General features: G+C 41.3%; 1 protein-coding gene across 2 annotated transcripts in view; it reads left to right on the top strand.

Moving 5' to 3' along the window:
* DAAM1 (dishevelled associated activator of morphogenesis 1) overlaps positions 1–18764 on the top strand; it is a 172006-nt gene that overhangs the window by 55400 nt on the left and 97842 nt on the right. For both annotated transcript variants that reach the window (XM_024731489.1, XM_024731490.1), the window contains exon 2: positions 7137–7355. In XM_024731489.1, the coding sequence (XP_024587257.1) occupies positions 7173–7355 (183 nt within the window). In that variant the 5' untranslated portion in view covers positions 7137–7172. The remainder of the gene's footprint in view (positions 1–7136; positions 7356–18764) is intronic.

Genomic DNA, 18764 nt, shown 5'->3' with positions numbered 1-18764 from the left:
GGCCCACGTGGGCACACCACCTATTCTTGTATGTTCCATGAGCTAAGAATGATTTCCACATTTTTAAATGGTTTAAAATAAATATTTGTGACATGAGAAAGTTATATAAAATTCAATTTTAGTGTCCACAAATAAAGTTTTATTGGCACACAGGCACACACCCCTGTTCACAGATGTCTGTGGCTGCTTTCATGTTGTGGCAGGTTTGAGCAGTTGTGATAGAGGCTTAATGGCCTACAAAGCCTGAGATATTCACTATCTGGCCCTTTTCAGAAAAGCTTTGTCAACCCCTAGACTGGGGTCAGGAAGAGGAGTTAAGCTGTTGTAGTCATTCACATGAGAGATGAGAGGAGGCTGCACTAAGCAAGCAGGTTCTCTGACCTCTGCAAACCCCACTCCCAACAATTAGGCTGTTCAGAATAAATATCTCTTTGCCTTCACCAGCAAATCAAGTCTCTCGCAAATTACTCTTCCTAATTGCCCCACTCCCTGCCAAGTCTCCTCTTAAATCTCATTTTGTCAATGAGATTGTCAAATGGGGATGATGGAAAGAAGTGATGGGTGTGAATGTGCTTCTAGAATCTTGTACACAGGCAGTTGTTGGGATCACTCGTTAGTGAAGTGCTAGAGCAGTTAAGAGAGCCGGCCAGAAGTGCCTACTGCCACTAAGGGGTCAAGTGAGATGATTACTTTTGCTTCCTGTTTTGGTCTATATCCAGGAAACTAGGCTCTGAACAGTGGAGCTCCAAGCAAGTGCATTAAAAACGGTTGCTTGTTGGAAATCTCAAAGTTCTGCCGTCATCTACAGTTTAAGGATGGGCTTAGTGGAGGACCTTGTATTTGGGGTTCCACGGAGGAGCCAGAAAAAAACTTGGTCTTTGGGATTTACTGAGGCTTTTAAACACAAATCACCTATCAAAGGCAATATTTGTCCATATTAAAATGATGTCAATTAGGTCCTTAAATGTAATAGGCCCTATATCTCATTACCCATCTTAGAAATTAGCCAAGACCCCTTAGTATTCTTCTGTTTATAGAACTGTTGGCATATTTTTAAGACTTGTAAAATGCTTTGGACTGATTTTTCTTAGATCTTAACGTCTCCTCTGCTCCCCTCTTCTATACCGCCAGAACGTAGTATAACTTGTGTTTAAGCAAAACAACTTGTAAAAGTAAAGTAATTACTCTCTTTATTAGTTTCTCAAATACATTGATTACCCTCCTATATGTGTGAGGCACTGTGCAACACGTGCCGTGGGCACTTTTCCCTATGGAGTTGACTCTTCAATGGGGGAAGAAAGACCCAGACCACAGATTACCGTACCTGTTGACTGTGCATTGTAGAGGGTCTCAAAACGCTAACAGGCCCAGATCATGTTCAGATGGGTGGGTAGGTTAGCAAGACTGTCTGCCAATGAACTTGAAGGCTGAGCATGGACCCTCCATGAGCTGGCCTTCTTCGCCTGTTTTGTTTCCTTGACCTCATCTCCGAGCAGCCTGAACACTGCCTCCCCTGCCCCCTTCTGCACACATGCGCGTGCAGTCGGACCTTGACAGTAGCCTCTGAACAGTCTCTCTTCAGTTGACGGACCAGCAGTGGTAGGGTATGTGGGACACTTGAGTGGGAGGTGGTTCCTGCCCTGAGGACACACACCGGAGACAAACATGAACAGTTATAGTTTAATGAGATAAGTCTTATCTCCCATCTCCTGTTGTACATCAGTGCCATTGCTGCCTACCTGCTGGTTAACAAAGTGCAAGAATTGTACACTTAGAGAAAGCCTTATAGCAATTTGACATTACTGAGATATTTGTACTGTATTTTACAAAAATATGTTTGTAACAGATTGGTGGGAAAACCGTCCTTCACCACAGTTTGAGAAGCTGGTGTGTAGATCACCATAACTTAGAAGTTTTTGATAGGAACAGTTCTGCGTACACATTTCCCCCTCCTCTGTCACAGAAACAAATAATCATATAAAGTGTTTTTTAAAAATCTTATCTCGTTTTATTAATTGTGAAAGTAGTATTGTGAGAACAACTTGGAAAGTACAAGAGTTCTGGGGTTTTTTAAAAGTAATCCGTACAGCTGACATGAGCTAAATGCTGCTTACATTTTAGTGTATTTCTCTTGTCCTTCTTTTCTGCCCATGTATCAATATATACATTTTTTTCATACATAAATGGGACATTGTACACCTATTGTTTATTTCATATATCATAAGTATTTGCATGTCATTAAATATTCTTTTTAATTTTTTTATTAAGTTATAGTTGATTTACCATATTATATTAGTTTCAGGTGTATAACATAGTGATTCAAAATTTTTGCAGATTATATTCCATTTATAGTTTTTATAAAATACTGGCTATATTCCCTGTGCTGTACGATATATCCTTGTATTAAATATTCTTTTTCAAAGGATTGCATGGTGGTCTATCATCTAGTTGTACCATAATTTATTTACCTTTTTCATATAGTTCTCTATTACTAACACCTATTTTATGCCCTTGTTTATTTGTTCTTACAGCTTTGTTCTTGAATCCCCTTGTTTCAAAGATCTTATAGCTTTGAAAAATTTTATAAAAACACCTTTGATAGTGTCTCTGAATATATCCATGGAATATATTTCCAGAAGTTGAAATTCTAGGTCAAAATTGTGACTATTTTAAGGCCTTAATAAATTGCCCTTCAGAAATATTGAACCAAATTTCATCTACCACCAGCAGATGAGGCTTACTGCATTGAGTACTCTCAGGACTGGTACTGTCAGGGTGGGGACACTGTTGACAAAGATAAGGGCAGAAGAAATGAGTGGACCACCTGGATGGAAGACGATGGGAGTGCAAGATATTTATGGGACATGGAAAACGGTCTGTTGGCTGAGTGTAGGATACTTTTAAGGAAATAGAAAAGACAGAAACAGTGGGTTGGAATTGGATTTGATAGCACACTGAAAGCCAATTTAGAATGGTGTTGGGGAACCACTGGTAGGTTTTAAGTAGGGAGATGGGACCCTCCAGGGCTCAGCTATGGGAAGATGTTATACAGCACCACCTGTACCGTACCACCCCTCACTCCCCGTGTACTTGCCCCTTCCCAGCTCATGCCTTTGTTTGCACTCGTCCCTCTGCCTAAGTGCCCTGCTTTCTAACATCTGTCAAAATTCCACACAAGCATCAGGGACCAGATTCTTCCCTACATAGTTCCTGCTTGATTACATAGCACTTAACTGTATAACATGTCATTATTACTTTTGTAATAATCATTTGGTGCACTACTCTCTCCCCCCAGATTATAAGCTCCTAGTGACCCACTCCTTTCTGTATCCTTAGGTATCTACTATCACGCCTGGCATATAGTAGATATTAATACACATTTACCGAAGGAATCCTAGGTACTGCATATGTCTCATATGACCTTGCATAAGTACTCCTTAGGTCAGGAGATGTATGCTTCAACAGAATGGGATATTGGTATCTCGGCTAAGTCTTTATCCCAGAGTCAGTTAGGTCATCACAGAGGGCTCCATGACCGATACCTTGCTCTTAACCTCTTTTCTCCCTTCCCAACTCAGGACTTCCAGTTGCTGGCTTTCGGAGGCCACTATCCCTTAAAGTGAGTGGAGAGCTTGTCTCTAGGAGTGTTTGCAAAACATAGCTGTTTATGAGAATTTTTACCCGAGTTTGCATCATTATACAATCAAGAAACTGGTGACAGATTTTGGAATTGGATTCTCTGATTTGGAAGAGATGCTGAAAGTCCATAAGTTGGATTTTACTTATAAAAAACTTAAGGACAAAGTTCAACGAAGACATCCATTTCCTCACTATGCAGAATTAACCATTGTTAAATGTTGACACACTTGCTTCTGGTCTCTCTTCTGTGTGTATACTTCTATTTTTAAATGCATAAATGATGTATGGATACATTGTTCTTTAAAAATTTAAATCGTACGGATAAAGCTTAAAGACCCCTTGACTTTCATCCCCATGCCCCATAGTCTAAAATTGTTTTTGAAGTAAAGTCCTTTGTTTAAATGAGACTTTATGTAAAAGTCTGCTGTTAAATATGTGAGTATCCCATGTACATGTGTCCCATGTACTGTCATGTCCTAGGGGCACAGCAATGAGCAATATATGCGGGGCCCCTGCCCCCATGAAATAATCACAGTGGATAATTTGAAATAGTGGTACTTGCCCTGAAGAACTTCAAACAGGGTAAAGGGATAGAGAGTGACTGAATCATGGAACAGGACTGGGGTAGATACAGTGGTTGGGGATGGCTTTCTGAGAAAGTGAAATTCGTGCTGAGACCTTAATGATGAAAAGAACCAGCGTGCACAGATGTGGCCAGAACATGCCAGTCAAGGACATGGCTGATGCAAAGGCCCTGAGGCAGGACCCAGCATGGCCAGTGTAGTTGAAGTGCAGTGACCCATACGAAGAAAGCTACAGGGTGAGGTGGGGAGGCAGGCAGGAGCCAGATTGTGATGCCCTTGGAGGCTGTTGCCTGGCCTTTGCATGTTCTTATAATTGCAGTGAGTAGCCTCAGGACGTTTTTATAAAATAAGATCGATGCCTAATATATCAATATCCAAAAAAGTATAAAAGCAGAGCTGCTGGAATTGAAGCTGGAGTGAGAAGCTCAAGTCAACACTTGCTGAAAATCTCTAATCTGTCTCCCGTCTCGCATCTAAGAGTTGGGGTACCTTACACAGCTTAGGCATTTCTAACAGCTAACTTCAGTCTGAAGACAATGGAGCCAGGGACTCCTCACCTGCATCCTATCCCAATCATAGACATTAGAAAATTCTTCCTTATGTCTCCTTACAGCTTTACCCATTGTTTTGTTTTTTAATAAATTTATTTATTTAATTTATGGCTGCATTGGGTCTTCGTCGCTGCGTGCAGGCTTTCTCTAGTTGCAGAGAGTGGAGGCTACTCTTCGTTGCGGTGCGCGGGCTTCTCATTGCAGTGGCTTCTCTTGTTGCGGAGCACAGGCTCTAGGTGCGTGGGCTTCAGTAGTTGTGGCACGTGGGCTCAGGAGCTGTGGCACGTGGGCTCTAGAGTGCAGGCTCAGTAGTCGTGGCACACGGGCTTAGTTGCTCCGCAGCATGTGGGATCTTCCCGGACCAGGGCTCGAACCCCTGTCCCCTGCATTGGCAGGCAGATTCTTAACCACTGCACTACCAGGGAAGCCCTACCCATTGGTTTTAAATTCATCCTGGGGGGTGACACAGCTCTGACCCTGTTTCTATGGATTCGCCCATAGAAATCAGTTCGAGGATAATTGCGGGCCTCTGCCTCCGCCTCAGGTTTTCTCTTCTGTCTCAGGAAGTGCCTGCTGTAGTGTTAGCCCTGTGTCTCAGCACGTGCTGTGTTTGTCAGGACGGGGACATTAATATATTGTCTGATCATCTGTTGTGCACTCTCGTGGTGCTCAGCGGTCACTGTAGCTTCTCCATCAAAGTCATGTGCCCACAGCTCTAAAGAATGAGTAGTCAAGACCCAACCACATCTGCTTTCTCTAATTTTTTTTTTTTTTAAAGAGAGAAGTGTAGGGGAGGCTTTTAAGTGTGACTGCCAGTTTCTGTGGGATAAATCCAGACTCCTCAGCCTGGGTTGCAGCTTCTCAACACCAGCCCTCCTCTCTACGCTGACTCCCCCTGGCTCCTCCCTGGAATTCACGCCCTTGTTCCTACCATCTTCCTGGCACAGGTGTGGCTCTCCTCCTCTGCCCTTCCAGCTCACCAAGGGCCAATTCATAATCCACCTTTCTTTTTCCTTTCAATCTCATCTCTTTTTAAAAATTGACAATCTAGAGAAGTTATACAGGAATATACTCTCATCATAAAATATATATAAAATAAAAAATGTGTTTCCTTTCTTGCCTTTTCCCCAACCCCTCCCTCTCTCAGAGTTAGGAAATTGCTGTGTATCTTTCTAGGCCTTTTGCTATGCAGTCCCATGGAAATTATTTAGGTTTTTGTATGAGATTGTTTTTAAAAGACATTATGGCACATGTTATACACATTATTCTTTGAGTTGCTTTTTTCACTTGACAGTATAACTTAGAAATTTTTCTAAGACAATACATGCAGTTGTAACTTAAAAAAAACTATGCAGTCATTAAAAATGTATTTTTATAGTAAAAATTCAAATTCAAAAGGGTATAAAGTGAAAAGGAGTAGTTCTCCCATCCCCTCTTTTTGGAGGTTACTGCTGATAACACTTCCTGACGTATATTCATAAATGCTTTAAAACATGTAATCCTGTAGTGTATAGTATACATATCACATAGTATCTTGAACATTTTTCCATATCTACATGCACAGATGCCTCGTTCTTTTTAGTGAGTGTGTAATGTTCCATTATATGAATATACTATCATTTATTTAAACATCTCTCTATCAGTGAATTCATTTGATCTTTTCTGTTTGAAAATCTCAGACCCTTCTAGCTTGTGTTAAGTCACTCCTCCTTTGTTATGAATTTATTCAACACAATTAACATTAACTGAGTGTCTTCTGACTTCCTGGTGCTGTGCGGGGCACTAGGGCCACCAAGTTGCTTGATACACAGCCCCTTCCCCCTGCTTTGAGTTCTGCCAGCCTAATAGGAAGACACATTCCTAAGGAACTTCGACTGTGACATGAGCTGGAATGGATAGATATGTCTTAGCATATATATTATTAATTCTGCTTGGGGAAAGTAAAGGAGAAAATGCAATCGAACCCTAGAGGATAAGTAAGAGATCCTCTAGGTGGCAAGGAAGAGAAGGTCATTCTTGCAGGGGAGTAACAAGAACAATATGGGTTGGCAAGAAAGAGCACACGATGTGCAGAGAACGGCCCGGAGCCCAATGGGATTGGAGCATATGCCATGGCGTGAGGTGGCTGGAGTGTTACTGCTTGCTCAGCAGTGGGTCATAGGAAACACTGAACAAGTGCCTAGACGGGCATGTGCTCTCTGCCCACGTTGTCCCCTATGCCCTGCAGACGTTGCCTCCAGATGTTGGCTCCACTGACATTGCCTCTGGCTCACCGGGCTCTTTCTTGAATTGGTCTGACTTGAAAACTATATAAATCTTATCCATTTTTGTATTCTTAACATGTCATGTCCTCTTTTCGCAGAGTTTAATCGGTCAAGAAATAGAACAGAATTCAGCTATGGCCCCGAGGAAGAGAGGTGGACGGGGGATTTCATTCATCTTCTGCTGTTTCCGAAATAATGATCACCCAGAAATCACGTATCGGCTGCGAAATGATAGCAACTTTGCGCTTCAGACCATGGAGCCAGCATTACCCATGCCCCCTGTGGAGGAGCTGGACGTCATGTTCAGTGAACTTGTGGTGAGTCTCAGACTTCCATCCCAGGGGTAGTCGGGGCTATCCAGGAGGGAGGGGAGAGGATGTGGACAGTTTGGTTAGACACAGGCTTGCCTTTCTTCAGTGAAATGGCCCCCATCCATCCCTTCGATCTGCAACCCCCAACTGTCAGCACTGAGCCTGTGGAGAAGGAGAAAGAAAAGGTAGCATCACTACATCAGAGGGCTTTGCTGGTGCTTTAAGTGGAGGGATTTAGACCTTTAGGTCTTCAGATATGTGGCACGACTGCTTCCTAAATTGCCCTTTCTAGTTCCTCCCCATCCCAACCTGAGCTGCTTGTGTGCACACATATTTCCTTCATCTGCTTCACACCTGCTGGGATTACCCCATGCTTCCCGCCACTCCCAGTTTGTAGTAATAGTGTCTTTTAAAAAATTAGTCATACTATCCCTCCCGTCCTTGATCCTTGGATGAAAGACATTATTACTTAAGTAGAGTATAATTATTTAGCCTAATGATAGGACTGCAATAATAACTGTTGTGGGAAGCTTTTTATAGATACTATCGTATTTTAGAATCCACTATACTGAAGTGAGGGATGTATCTAGTGTAGGACCCATTCATCAAGAGATGTAGGTGCTCTCTTCAAGTTTCTGAAGCACCTGTGAAGTAGTGTTTCTTTCCATTCTGTGTTCCGGAGGATATTATGGTACTGTTAAGGGCACTGGCACGGGCATTAGGAAGACCTTGGTTCAAATTACTGCTCTGACTTTATTTATCTGTATCAGTATGGAAAAAGCATATGACTTTTCCGAGCCTACATTCCGGAAAGCAGAAGAAAAAAAAAAAAAACCCACCTTCTCCTAGGTTTGATGTAATGTTTAAATGAGAATAATGCAGAGTGGGAATGGCCCAAAGCCTGCCCCTTCTTAGGGGTTCAATAGACGTTACATGAGGACTCTATCCTCCCTTGATCACCACTGGCATTTTGTATCGGAGTTAGTTCTAATCAGACCATTTATATTGTTCAACAGATACTAGACACTGCTATCATTTTACATGAATCTTAGGTCAAAAAAGTAACGTAGGCTGTGTCATGCCCTCAAGGGCTAATAACTGAACTGATTGTCACTCCAGCTTTGATGGACCAGGATTCACCCATAAGCTTCTCTTACGAGATAAGCCAAGAAGAGAGAGTACTATGAAGCTGATGTTGGAGTTCTGGCCTCCTCAGTGGATTAATGGGCTGATGACCAACCAAAATCGGTGGGGAAAAGAGATGACTCCTGGCAGCATGTTTACACTTGATGACGTTGAATATTTTCAGTGTTTCAGGCATCTCTCTCTACCCTCTCCCATTCCCACTGCATGCAGAACTCTGTTCTAGATGCTAGCGAGGAGATTCAAAACGGAAAACTAGAACCTGCTCCCAAAGAGCTGACAGTTTCAGTAGTATAACAAGAGGTATAATGCCACCAAAGGAAGAAGCACACACACCTCTGTGTAAATGTGTTTTGGGGTGTAGGACACAATGATGAGGAGGGTGGTCAGGGAAGGCTTTCTGGAGGAGGTGAGTTGTGAGGAGGGATAGAAAGTGAGAAGAGAAGTGGAGGGCATCAGTGTTCGTGGCCGTCTCGGTCATCTGCAGCTAGTTTTTCCTGTGATAGCAAAATCTTAGTGGTTACAACAGCAGAGGCTTATCTCTTGCTGATGCTGCATGTCCAGTGTGAGTCAGCTGTGCTTCTGCTCTGTGCCATATTCTGCTCAAGACCAAGACCCAGGTCTGATGCAATAGGAAAGAGAGACATGGTGAACTGCTAGCAGGCTCTAAGCTTATGCTTGGAAATGACACGTGTCACTTCAGCCCACATTTCTTTGGCCAATGCAAATCACACAGGGTAAGGACATATCATCCTTCTGTAGAGACTGGCACCACAAGTCACATGGCCAAGCCTGAGGTCATTGGGATGGGTGGAGGACACAGTCCTTTCACAGGGATGGGCAGTGAATCACGTATCAGGATGGCTATCAAGAAAGGCAGTAATGGTGCACTGAGGTGCTTGGTGTTATTGCCCAGTTAAAGTATTTTAAAGCCAAAAGTCAACCTAAGGAGACAGATATTGCTGAGAAATGAAGGCCTCCTCAGTGGTGGAGCTGGTGGGCAGAGCGAGTACCACTCAAAGCATCCACCTCCATTGTCCTTTCAGTTGTATTCTGTCAGCCTCCCAAAATGAGACCCAAGCCAGAGCCTTTGTGGTGGCAGCTCCATGTACATCTTGAAGACAGCTCATTGTTCTGTATTCATAAAGGAGAAAATTCCACTCTCTGCCTTATTGATGTCTTTATTCTGTGTGAAAATTGCCTACAGCTGTTAGTTGCTAAAAAGCCAATGCCAAACCAGAACTTTAAGCCAAAACCATTGGAAAACAAATTATCTTGAGGTTTGTATCTGTCCTGGTGAGTGATGGATAGATTTTTGTCTACTCTTGACTTCAGGGACTTAGACCACGGATCCATCCAACTGCCAAGGGTGTCCTGTGACACAGGAGGTGGGCTCAAAGCCACTGGGAACCTCTGCCCTGGGTTCTCTTGACTAGTCGCGGAGCAGTTCTGCCTGTGCCCATGCATAGGAGAGGGAGGCCACGTGGCCTCTGGAGTCAGAGCACGCTGCAACCTAGGGTAACTTCCTCTGAAATGGTTTCTATTGGAATTTGAGTTTATTTCCTCACCTACAAAATGGGGATAATGCCATCTCTCTGCTAGGGTTGGTGTGAAGATTAAAGAAGACAGCTTCTTTTAAAAGGCTGGCACCTAGTCATGGGTGCTTTATACCCCACATCCTAGTACAACGAGAAGGATAGGAGATAGTTCAGGTATTTTCTGGACCTGGACAACACCCCGGGCAAATATCTCAGGCTTTTCCTTTTCTTGAAAGCTGATCTGCCTGCTGTGAGCATGCCAGTGTGGGTCCTAACTTGCAGACCATTCTGCCTCTATCTGGTGGAAAGCATCTCATCAGAGCCGGTTGTTATAAACTAGTTTCCTTTGTCTCTTCTGATGAGTCGCTCATTTTGATGTATTTTAAAGGGTTACCAAATAGGTTGCTTTCAGAATTACTTACTGCACCCTTATCATAAATCTCATAAATAAAGCAGGCGTGGGTGAGAGGTCAGCCGTGTGAATCTTTAAAGAATGGGAGCCCTGAGCAGTGCCTCATACTCTAACAGTCTCCCTACCACAGGTGGGGCAGTCCGGAGCAGTCCAACCGCAGGATGTAGTGATTTCTGGAGGTCCCAGACCCACACTCTGCCCCATACCACCCCCCACCCCCCGCTTTGTTTTCAGTAACAGCTTTGTAGAGGTACAATTCACATACCCTATAATTCACCTGTGTAAAGTGTACAATTCACTGGTTTTTGGTACATTCACAGAGTAGTGCCCCCATCACTACAATACATTTTAGAACATTTTCATCACCCCCAAAAGCAACTCCCTTACCCATTAGCCACCACTTGCCACCTCTCCTCAACCCTATCATCCCCAGGCAGCCACTAATCTAGTCTCTGTTTTTGTGAGTTTGCCTATTCTGCTCATTTCATATAAATGGAATCATAATATGTGGTCCTTTGTAACTGCCTCCTTTCAGTTAGTGTAATCTTTTCAAGGTTTTTCCAAGTTGTAGTATGTATCAGTACTTCATTTCTTGTTATTGTTGAATAAATTCCGTTGTATGGACACACCACATTTTGTTTATCCACTCATTGCTGATGGACAGTTGGGTTGTTGCCAGTCTTTAGCTATTATGAGTTTTGCTGCTCTAAATGTTCATACACAAGTTTTGTCATGTGGAAATATAGTTTCAGTTCTCATGGGTATATACCTGAGAGTGGGATTTCTGGGTCATATATAACACTGTATATAACTTTTGAGGAACTTCCAGACTGTTTTCCAAAGTGGCTGCACTGCACCATCTTACATTTCCACCAGCAGTGTATGAGAGTTCCAATTTTTCACATCTTTGCCAACTCTTGTTAGTTTCCACTCCCTACCGGTCGACCAACTGCTTTTAAAACGGTTCTGTACCTCCTGGAGAACTGAGGATGTGTAAGTTGGGAATGTGGTGTGTGTGTGTGTGAGAGAGAGAGAGAGAGAGAGAGTTGCCAAATAGAAATAAAGTCTTCTTGCCAACAATTTTTAAATAATTTGGAATATTTAAAAATAAAATATTGAGCATTATTATGATGTCTGCATATATTTTATGCCTTTGAGCATCAATCCTTTTTCTGTATTACCTCCTCCTCCTCCCCTCTCCACTTCTGCTTTGTCCTTTGCCTCAGCCACAAATCAAGAATGTAACCAGGGCTTCCCTGGTCAAAAAAAAAAAAAAAAAAAGAATGTAACCAATCTGAGATTCAGCATTTTTCCCGGAAAATAAGATTCAGCTGAAGTCTTGTCTTTTCTACACAGTTTTTAGGTCTTAGATTATCCCCACCAACATATTTGAAGAGTGCTGGGGATGATAGCTCTGTGCACTGTCCTTGTTCAAGTAACTTCTTCCATCTTAACGTTAGCAGTGGAAGATTTCCTTGGGGAAAAACAGAAGAGTGTGTTATTAATTGACAGATCGATTCTTTTGATGTATGTGTGTGTGTTAAGTGCCTGCTCTGTGCCAGGCCCTGAGGCAGCTGGTCCTTAATGACTTTGTGGGGCGGAAGGTCTAGCAGGGGAAACAGGCAACAAAACAGGCACTCTTATCCACTGTGACTGAGGGCTGTGAGAGGGGCCGCTCCAGCAGTACGTTTTCGTGGGGAAGAACCTTTATTCCCCTCTTTTTTTCACAAGGTGAGAGTTGATTCCCAAGTTCTATTTCCATCACTCTTAGCTCTCTTGCTGGGAAGTAATATTCTCAGCTTCTCTTCCAACTCCTCTTTGGAATATGCATAGCTTAGTCTCTCTCCCTTTCTCTAATTCTCTGCAAATCAACCTGCCTTCAGAAAGCAGACATTCTGTGACCCTTGGTGCTATAAATTTCATAGGTTTGAACCCCCTTGGGGAGTTTGCAATTGTCCAGCTGTCTCCATGACGGGTGGCTAAGTGTCTAATTCAGCACTGAAATCTCAGCAAGCCCACTTGTCTACAGATGAAAGTTGGGTTCTCTAACCCAGCTTTCCGGAGTGAAAATGAAGGTATTTTGATCTCCATTTGCTTGATTTCTTAACCTAGCTGTCATTTAATTCCATTCTTGTTGGGGAAGGAGGATGCTGCTTACTCACACCTACCCCCAAGCCTCACAGGTACCTAGTGTGGAAGGATCTTGGAAGCCTTCCTGGAGGAAGTGATATTTAATGTAAGACATGAAAAACTAGAAGGAATTATCCAGGCGAAAAGGAGAGAAAAGAGTGTTACAGACAGTGAAAACAGCATGTATGGGATTGGGAGGTGAGAGAGAAAATGTGGAAAGCTCAAGGAACTGAAAGTTCAGTGTGGATGGAGTGTGAAATAGGAGCCTGAGTGGATTGGGGTTCTGAGAGCCAGGAAAAGGGGGTGGGGATGGTTGTGTTGATTTAATTATATATCTCAGATTCTTATTTGAACCAAAGGACAGTACCTCTGCTTTCTTACAGGTTTTCTCAATGAACTAAATATACCAAAGTACGTAAAAATATTTTGCTGTCTGGTTATATTTACAAAAATAACCCTTGCTCATTGCAGTCTCTTACTGACATCTCTTACTGAGGTATCAGTAAGTTTTAGCAAAAAGTGTCATGTCTCCTTGGGTAGATTCTGAGTATGTTTTCCGTTGAGTCCAGTTGTTGAGGTGAGATGCCTTGTTTCAATGCTTACCTCCTCTGCCTACTTTAATTTTGAAATGGAAAGGAAAGAGAATTTACTAAGAGCTCCCTTCCAATTTTCTATCCAAATACATAGACTCCTGAATATGCCAAGAGTTGATGGGCTAAGGGTATCCTGCAGAATATTTCACAGGAACAGCCATATTGGAACTGGTATCTCCTCACAGGTTCCCTCAGTTCTCTTGCCTTGTGAAACATCAGAATGTACAACTGCTTTTCCTGGGTGAGGTTTTAGGTGCAAAACCAGGTTTATGACAAGTATGATCATTATTTTAGAATGGTACTTGGAATCAGTTTCACAGACTGACCAGAGGAAAACTTTCCTTTCGAATATAGTACATCACTGTGAATTTATAGCTAGTTGGGAATAACAGGCAGTGTGGACCCAAGTTTTCCTAAGCCTGCAATGTTACCATTTCCATTTACAGTGTTTCCTGATTAATCTGCCTTCTTTCAAATTCAGTGTTTAGTCTACCATTTATTTGGCCAATGGGTCTAATGTTCTGGGATAATTTGTTATATAGTGCTGTGCCTTCCAGGAAACATAAATTATTTTAAAGAAACTTATTGAGAAATTTATTAATGATCACCTTTTATGCAATTGAGGACTGTCAACAAAAGTTGACGTCTCAATGGGGAAGATAGTGATGGTGGATAATGAGAAGATTTGTATGTTCATAAATATAATAACTTAGTATGGGTCGGTTTTATTGTTATTAAGTCCTGAGGACACTCTCAACATTAGTAACCAGAATAGACTTTGAGAAATGAAGAAAGTAGGAATGAGAGGATTTAGTTGATGTATCAGAGTTAGATGAATTCACAGTCAAGGTAAGCTGTGCCAGATGAATTCCCTTGGGAACCTACATCAGTAATCTCTTCATTTTTCATTATGTTCTGAAGTCACTTTGGTATGAAAAGAGCTACAGGAATCAAAGTAAGTCTTATGATTTACTAGTGTTCAGATTTTGTTCTTTTACTAGCCATGTGAATTGGTACCAATCTTCTCAGGCTATCAACATAATTTCTTTTATTACTAGGGCTATTTTAAGCGCTCTTTAATAATAAAATTTTTCCATTATCACCAGAAGTGATGAAAAGTTTCAACACTTTTTATCTGTTTATTTTTAAAACTTGCCTTTTATACGAAGACCATGAATAAGAATAGAAAGTTTCTTGCAGGAGCTATTCAGTTCCTTTTCTCCAAGAAAGATGAAAAAATTGGGTAGCAGGAACATTTGATATTAACCTGATAGAAGAACCAAAAAACTGCTTGTAAGAAGTCATATTTTTAATCTGTTGTTCTTAATTGGAGTGTAAAGGATTGCTTGGTAATTAAGCAGAGGAAATCAGACTGTATAAAGACTTCAAAGATATATCTAGAATAGTCTCAAAATGTTCAGTTGTCTGGAAGCCAAAAATCGTAGTCTAATGAAGGAATTGATATCAAAATTGTTCAATTTCCATGAGGTTAATTTTGTTTTTTCAATTGACAAACCTATAAAAGTCAAAAGAGAAAATCCTGTTTATCTAAAGCACATAGTTAGTTGACAGAGAAGAAAAAAAATACTGAGTAGATATTCCCTTGACACTGTTGCATTTTTGGATAAATCAACTTGATGGGTTCATAGAAAAATGTTTGGAACAGTATGAAAACATGTAATACATCACAAAGGGAAGTGGGAGTGTAGATATGGGCTTAAATGTGTTCAGTGCTAAAATTCCTATGGGGTAGATGTGAACTACTGCCAATATACAGTCAATTTAAAGGTGACACCAAAACAATCCTAAACCCAGAACTTTATAAACAAATTATTTAGGCCCTGAGAACACCTGATGATCTGCCATACAGGGGATGTGGATATAGGTGGTTTCGCTTGCTTTTATCTATTGTACTTTTGAACAGAACTTTGTAATAAATCCAGGAATCAAGTAGGATTGGCAGTAGATCTTCATCCCAATGGACAGTATACACTTCTTTGTACTGGTTGAGGTCCTGTCTGCTTAGAGACAGTAAGATGGTCAAGATGGTTTTCAAAGTTTTCTTCAATCTTCTGATTCACAAAAACAAATCCAGGAACGCTTAAGGTAAAACCACAAAACCATTTTACTCCTTCTAGTCCTAAATTTATATCTTATCTCATCAAGACCATTCCAAATGTCCTTTTCTCCATTTACATTTTTTACTTCATGTTAGATAGTTTGTCATCAGTCCCTTTATTTCTGGGTGCTTCTTAATTTAGATTAGGGACTGAAATGGGGGTGGGGACGCGGGGAGAGATGGAGGAAAGAAACATGAAACCTTTATTTATTTATTTATTTATTTTAATACAAATACTGTAAAACCATCTCTGAACTGATAATGTTATTGAGAAAATGGTTATGAGTCCCCTTGGCCTTGATGATTTTCATTATTAGGAGTCCTAAAGAGACGCTGAGCGGTATGTATCTACTTAGCTTTTGGCTACAACTTAAAATCTGATTGTTTAACTTAATCCTCAGGCTACCATGTGCGAGTTACACAAAGTCAGCAAACTGCGCTACTTGCCAACTCTTTACGTGTCCCCATACAAACCAATATAGGTTTTAAAGACTGGGAGGATAATTTGATCTCCATAAGTAGTGTGGTTTAGGTAAGCTTTCAAGTGTAATTTTGAAAATGTGTTTCAGTAATGGCTAGTTTGTACAAATAACTGCACTTGAGAATATCTATTGATGCACTGAGAATCACTTAAACACCACTTGCCTCTCACAAAACATATGTCACATGGCCTGCGGGAGGTGAATGCCCAATACATGGATCGTGTATTTCAGTTGTAAACTGTCCTCAACTCTTTTTTTAGCTGCTGTGATTGGAATCCCCTATCCTCTACCTTCAATTCCTAGAATTCCTCTGGAATTTCAAACTGTTTCTTGATTCGTGTTGTAGGAGCTCAGTACCAGCTACATCTTTTAGTTATGATTTTCTGGCTCATGGATGAAGGAAAAAAAATATATATATGTAATATATATAATACATATTTTTAAAAACGAGATTCCTAAAAAAGGAATTTCCCCCCTCTTGTCCAATTTTAAATGAATCTACTGGAAACATCCTACAGCTGCTAGATGTTTATTTCATTACACAATATAATATTTAAGAACTAAACTGAACCAAATGACTGGAAGCTCACTTAGAATATATGCATGGGTTGTTTTCAGAAAAGATGGGTATTTCTCAGATATAGAAGAAAAAGCAAGTCCTTTGCCATCTTTTAAACAATTGGTTTGAGTTTATTCACATATGGACACTCATTATGTTAAATCCACTGTGGACATGCCTCTTTGCATTCAGAGAGCAGAATGGTACAGGCATCCTATCTGGCTTTTTCACTCTCAGGATCCCCAGAGCAGTACCTGGCCCAGAATCAATGCTCAGTAAATGCTTGTGTAACTTACTGGATGAGTAACTTACTACTGAAGGATTGCACATGAGATGCTGGATGAGTAACTTACTACTGAAGGATTGCACATGAGATGCTCAGGATGTATTTGAGTGAATGTATGCATGTGTGTGTGCAGGAATTAATGACGGCTGAATCATCCAGCAATTGGGTTCCTATTTTGAATTATTCTTGAAGTAGTCGTGATAGATTTGGGCTGATTGCTGCACTCTTCCTACATCCCTACCCACCCATTGTCATTCTGTTTACTCATCTTCATTTGGTTGTCAGTTACTGTGTGAGCACCAGAGTGGCTGGCATGAAGGATAGTAGATTACAAGGCTAAGGGTGATAATGTCTAAGAAATATTTTCTGTCCTGAACAGTCTCTCTACCTTATATTACATGGTAAAATAAATAAATAGCTGCAGTGTGGGAAGAGACTCATTGTGCTAGATATCTTTTGACCCAATTAAAACTTAAAAGTGTCAGCTGAGCTGCCCAACAAGTCTCTGGAGGACATGCTGAGCTGGTGGGGAGGGGCTGGGCGATAGCTGTGCTGGTGTCACTGAGGGAGGGGGACGTGTATGGAACTTGGCTTCACAGTTGTCCACGGGGCCTTAGGGTGCCTCTCTCATCTGTCACTCTATAAGCTGATTCTGTGTCTCAGGAGACAAAGTCCCTCCATTCACTTAGGAAAACACTGCTTAGAAATTCTCTCAATTAAGCCTTGTCAACAGAAGTTGTATTAGATTATAAATATAAAAATTGGAAATTTGGGTGGCTGGATGGGTATTGGGAGATGATTTTAACGTATGTTTAGAACAGAGTTATTTATTTTAGATTACTGGAAAGCTGCTGGTGATGCAGACTAATTAAAAATTAAAGTTACTCTAATGAGTTTCTAGTTGAAATAACACAAGGAAGCCAAATAAGAAGGCTACAGGTTTAGCAGCAGACTTCATCTAGCAAACTGGATAGTTTGCATTGCCTACTATTAAAAGTAGGAAAGGAAATAGTATAAAACAATTAACCATGGATAGTGAGGTACTAAAAATTATTTCTATTAGTCACCCTTTGCTTGTGGGATTTCTCACTTCTTTTTTTTTAATATATCGAATGAAAACACTTCTATCAGACACAGAGAACCTTGTTGTGTAGGTGGTGGTGAGTCACATTGTGGTATTTTGTGTAATGACAGAAATCGTACAGGCTGAAAACCTTCAAGGTTTGTTCTCTGTGTGTACACATCCCTTTTGGGACTTAACACTCTCCGTTGTTTTCCATTTATGTCTTTCCTGACTGGTTAGGAATAGGTAATAATTCACTGAATGCACCTCTGTTTAAACAAACAAAAGTCGTATCTAACTTTCAGGTTTCCAAACCACTTCTTTGAAAATAAAATACTGTTCTCAGGGTCATCGTGGTTAAATTTTAAGAGCTGTGATGTCAATTCATGACTCCTTGATGCGAAGGTCATTTGCTGTGGTAAGGCTGGATGTTCATAAATTTAATGATTTAGTACAGCTGAATAATACCTTTTCTCCATCCGTTTATAAAAGGGTAATCTTTTTGTTGCCACAGTGTCACCCTTCAGCCCTCCACGGCCTTGTCTGGCCTTTTCCCCGTGATGTGGTACTTCTCACCGTGTCATGTGACTTCAGGCCTGTTCACTCGTCCCTCTGAGAGGGTTTGACTTATATCTGGTGGTGTTGAGTTGTGGGATGGGAGGCGAGGGTGGACGAGGGAGAGGGCTAAATCCAGGGAAGGCACTGCTGGTGTTGGGTGTATGTGAGGTGAACCCCAGGGGGCTGCTGCTTGCTGGGCATGTGGGAAACCTTTGGTGGGTGGGGTTAGGATGGGTGACTTGGGCCCATTTGCTGTGGGTAAATACCTGGTGTATTTAATTTGAAGGAGAAAAGTTAGCCTTGTGTGAATAATAAAATGTTGAAAATTCTGTGAGCTCTATACAGTGAGTCAGATGGATGATTACCTTGTCAGGGACTGTTTAAAAACCAAAACCAAAACCAAACAAAGCAAGCCAAAACAAGAAACCCAAACAACCCAAAACAGAAACACATACAAAACAATGAGTTGATTGGCAGGGTGACCCCAAGGACCTGTCTTAGCTTCTCCCTCTCCTCTTTTTTTTTTTTTTTT

This window comes from Neophocaena asiaeorientalis, unplaced genomic scaffold (genome assembly GCF_003031525.2).
Source record: "Neophocaena asiaeorientalis asiaeorientalis breed wild unplaced genomic scaffold, Neophocaena_asiaeorientalis_V1.1 scaffold603, whole genome shotgun sequence".
NCBI classification, from domain to species: Eukaryota; Metazoa; Chordata; class Mammalia; order Artiodactyla; family Phocoenidae; genus Neophocaena; species Neophocaena asiaeorientalis.
The sequence above is the reverse complement of the archived record's forward strand: the minus strand, read 5'-3'. Positions and strand labels throughout refer to the sequence as shown.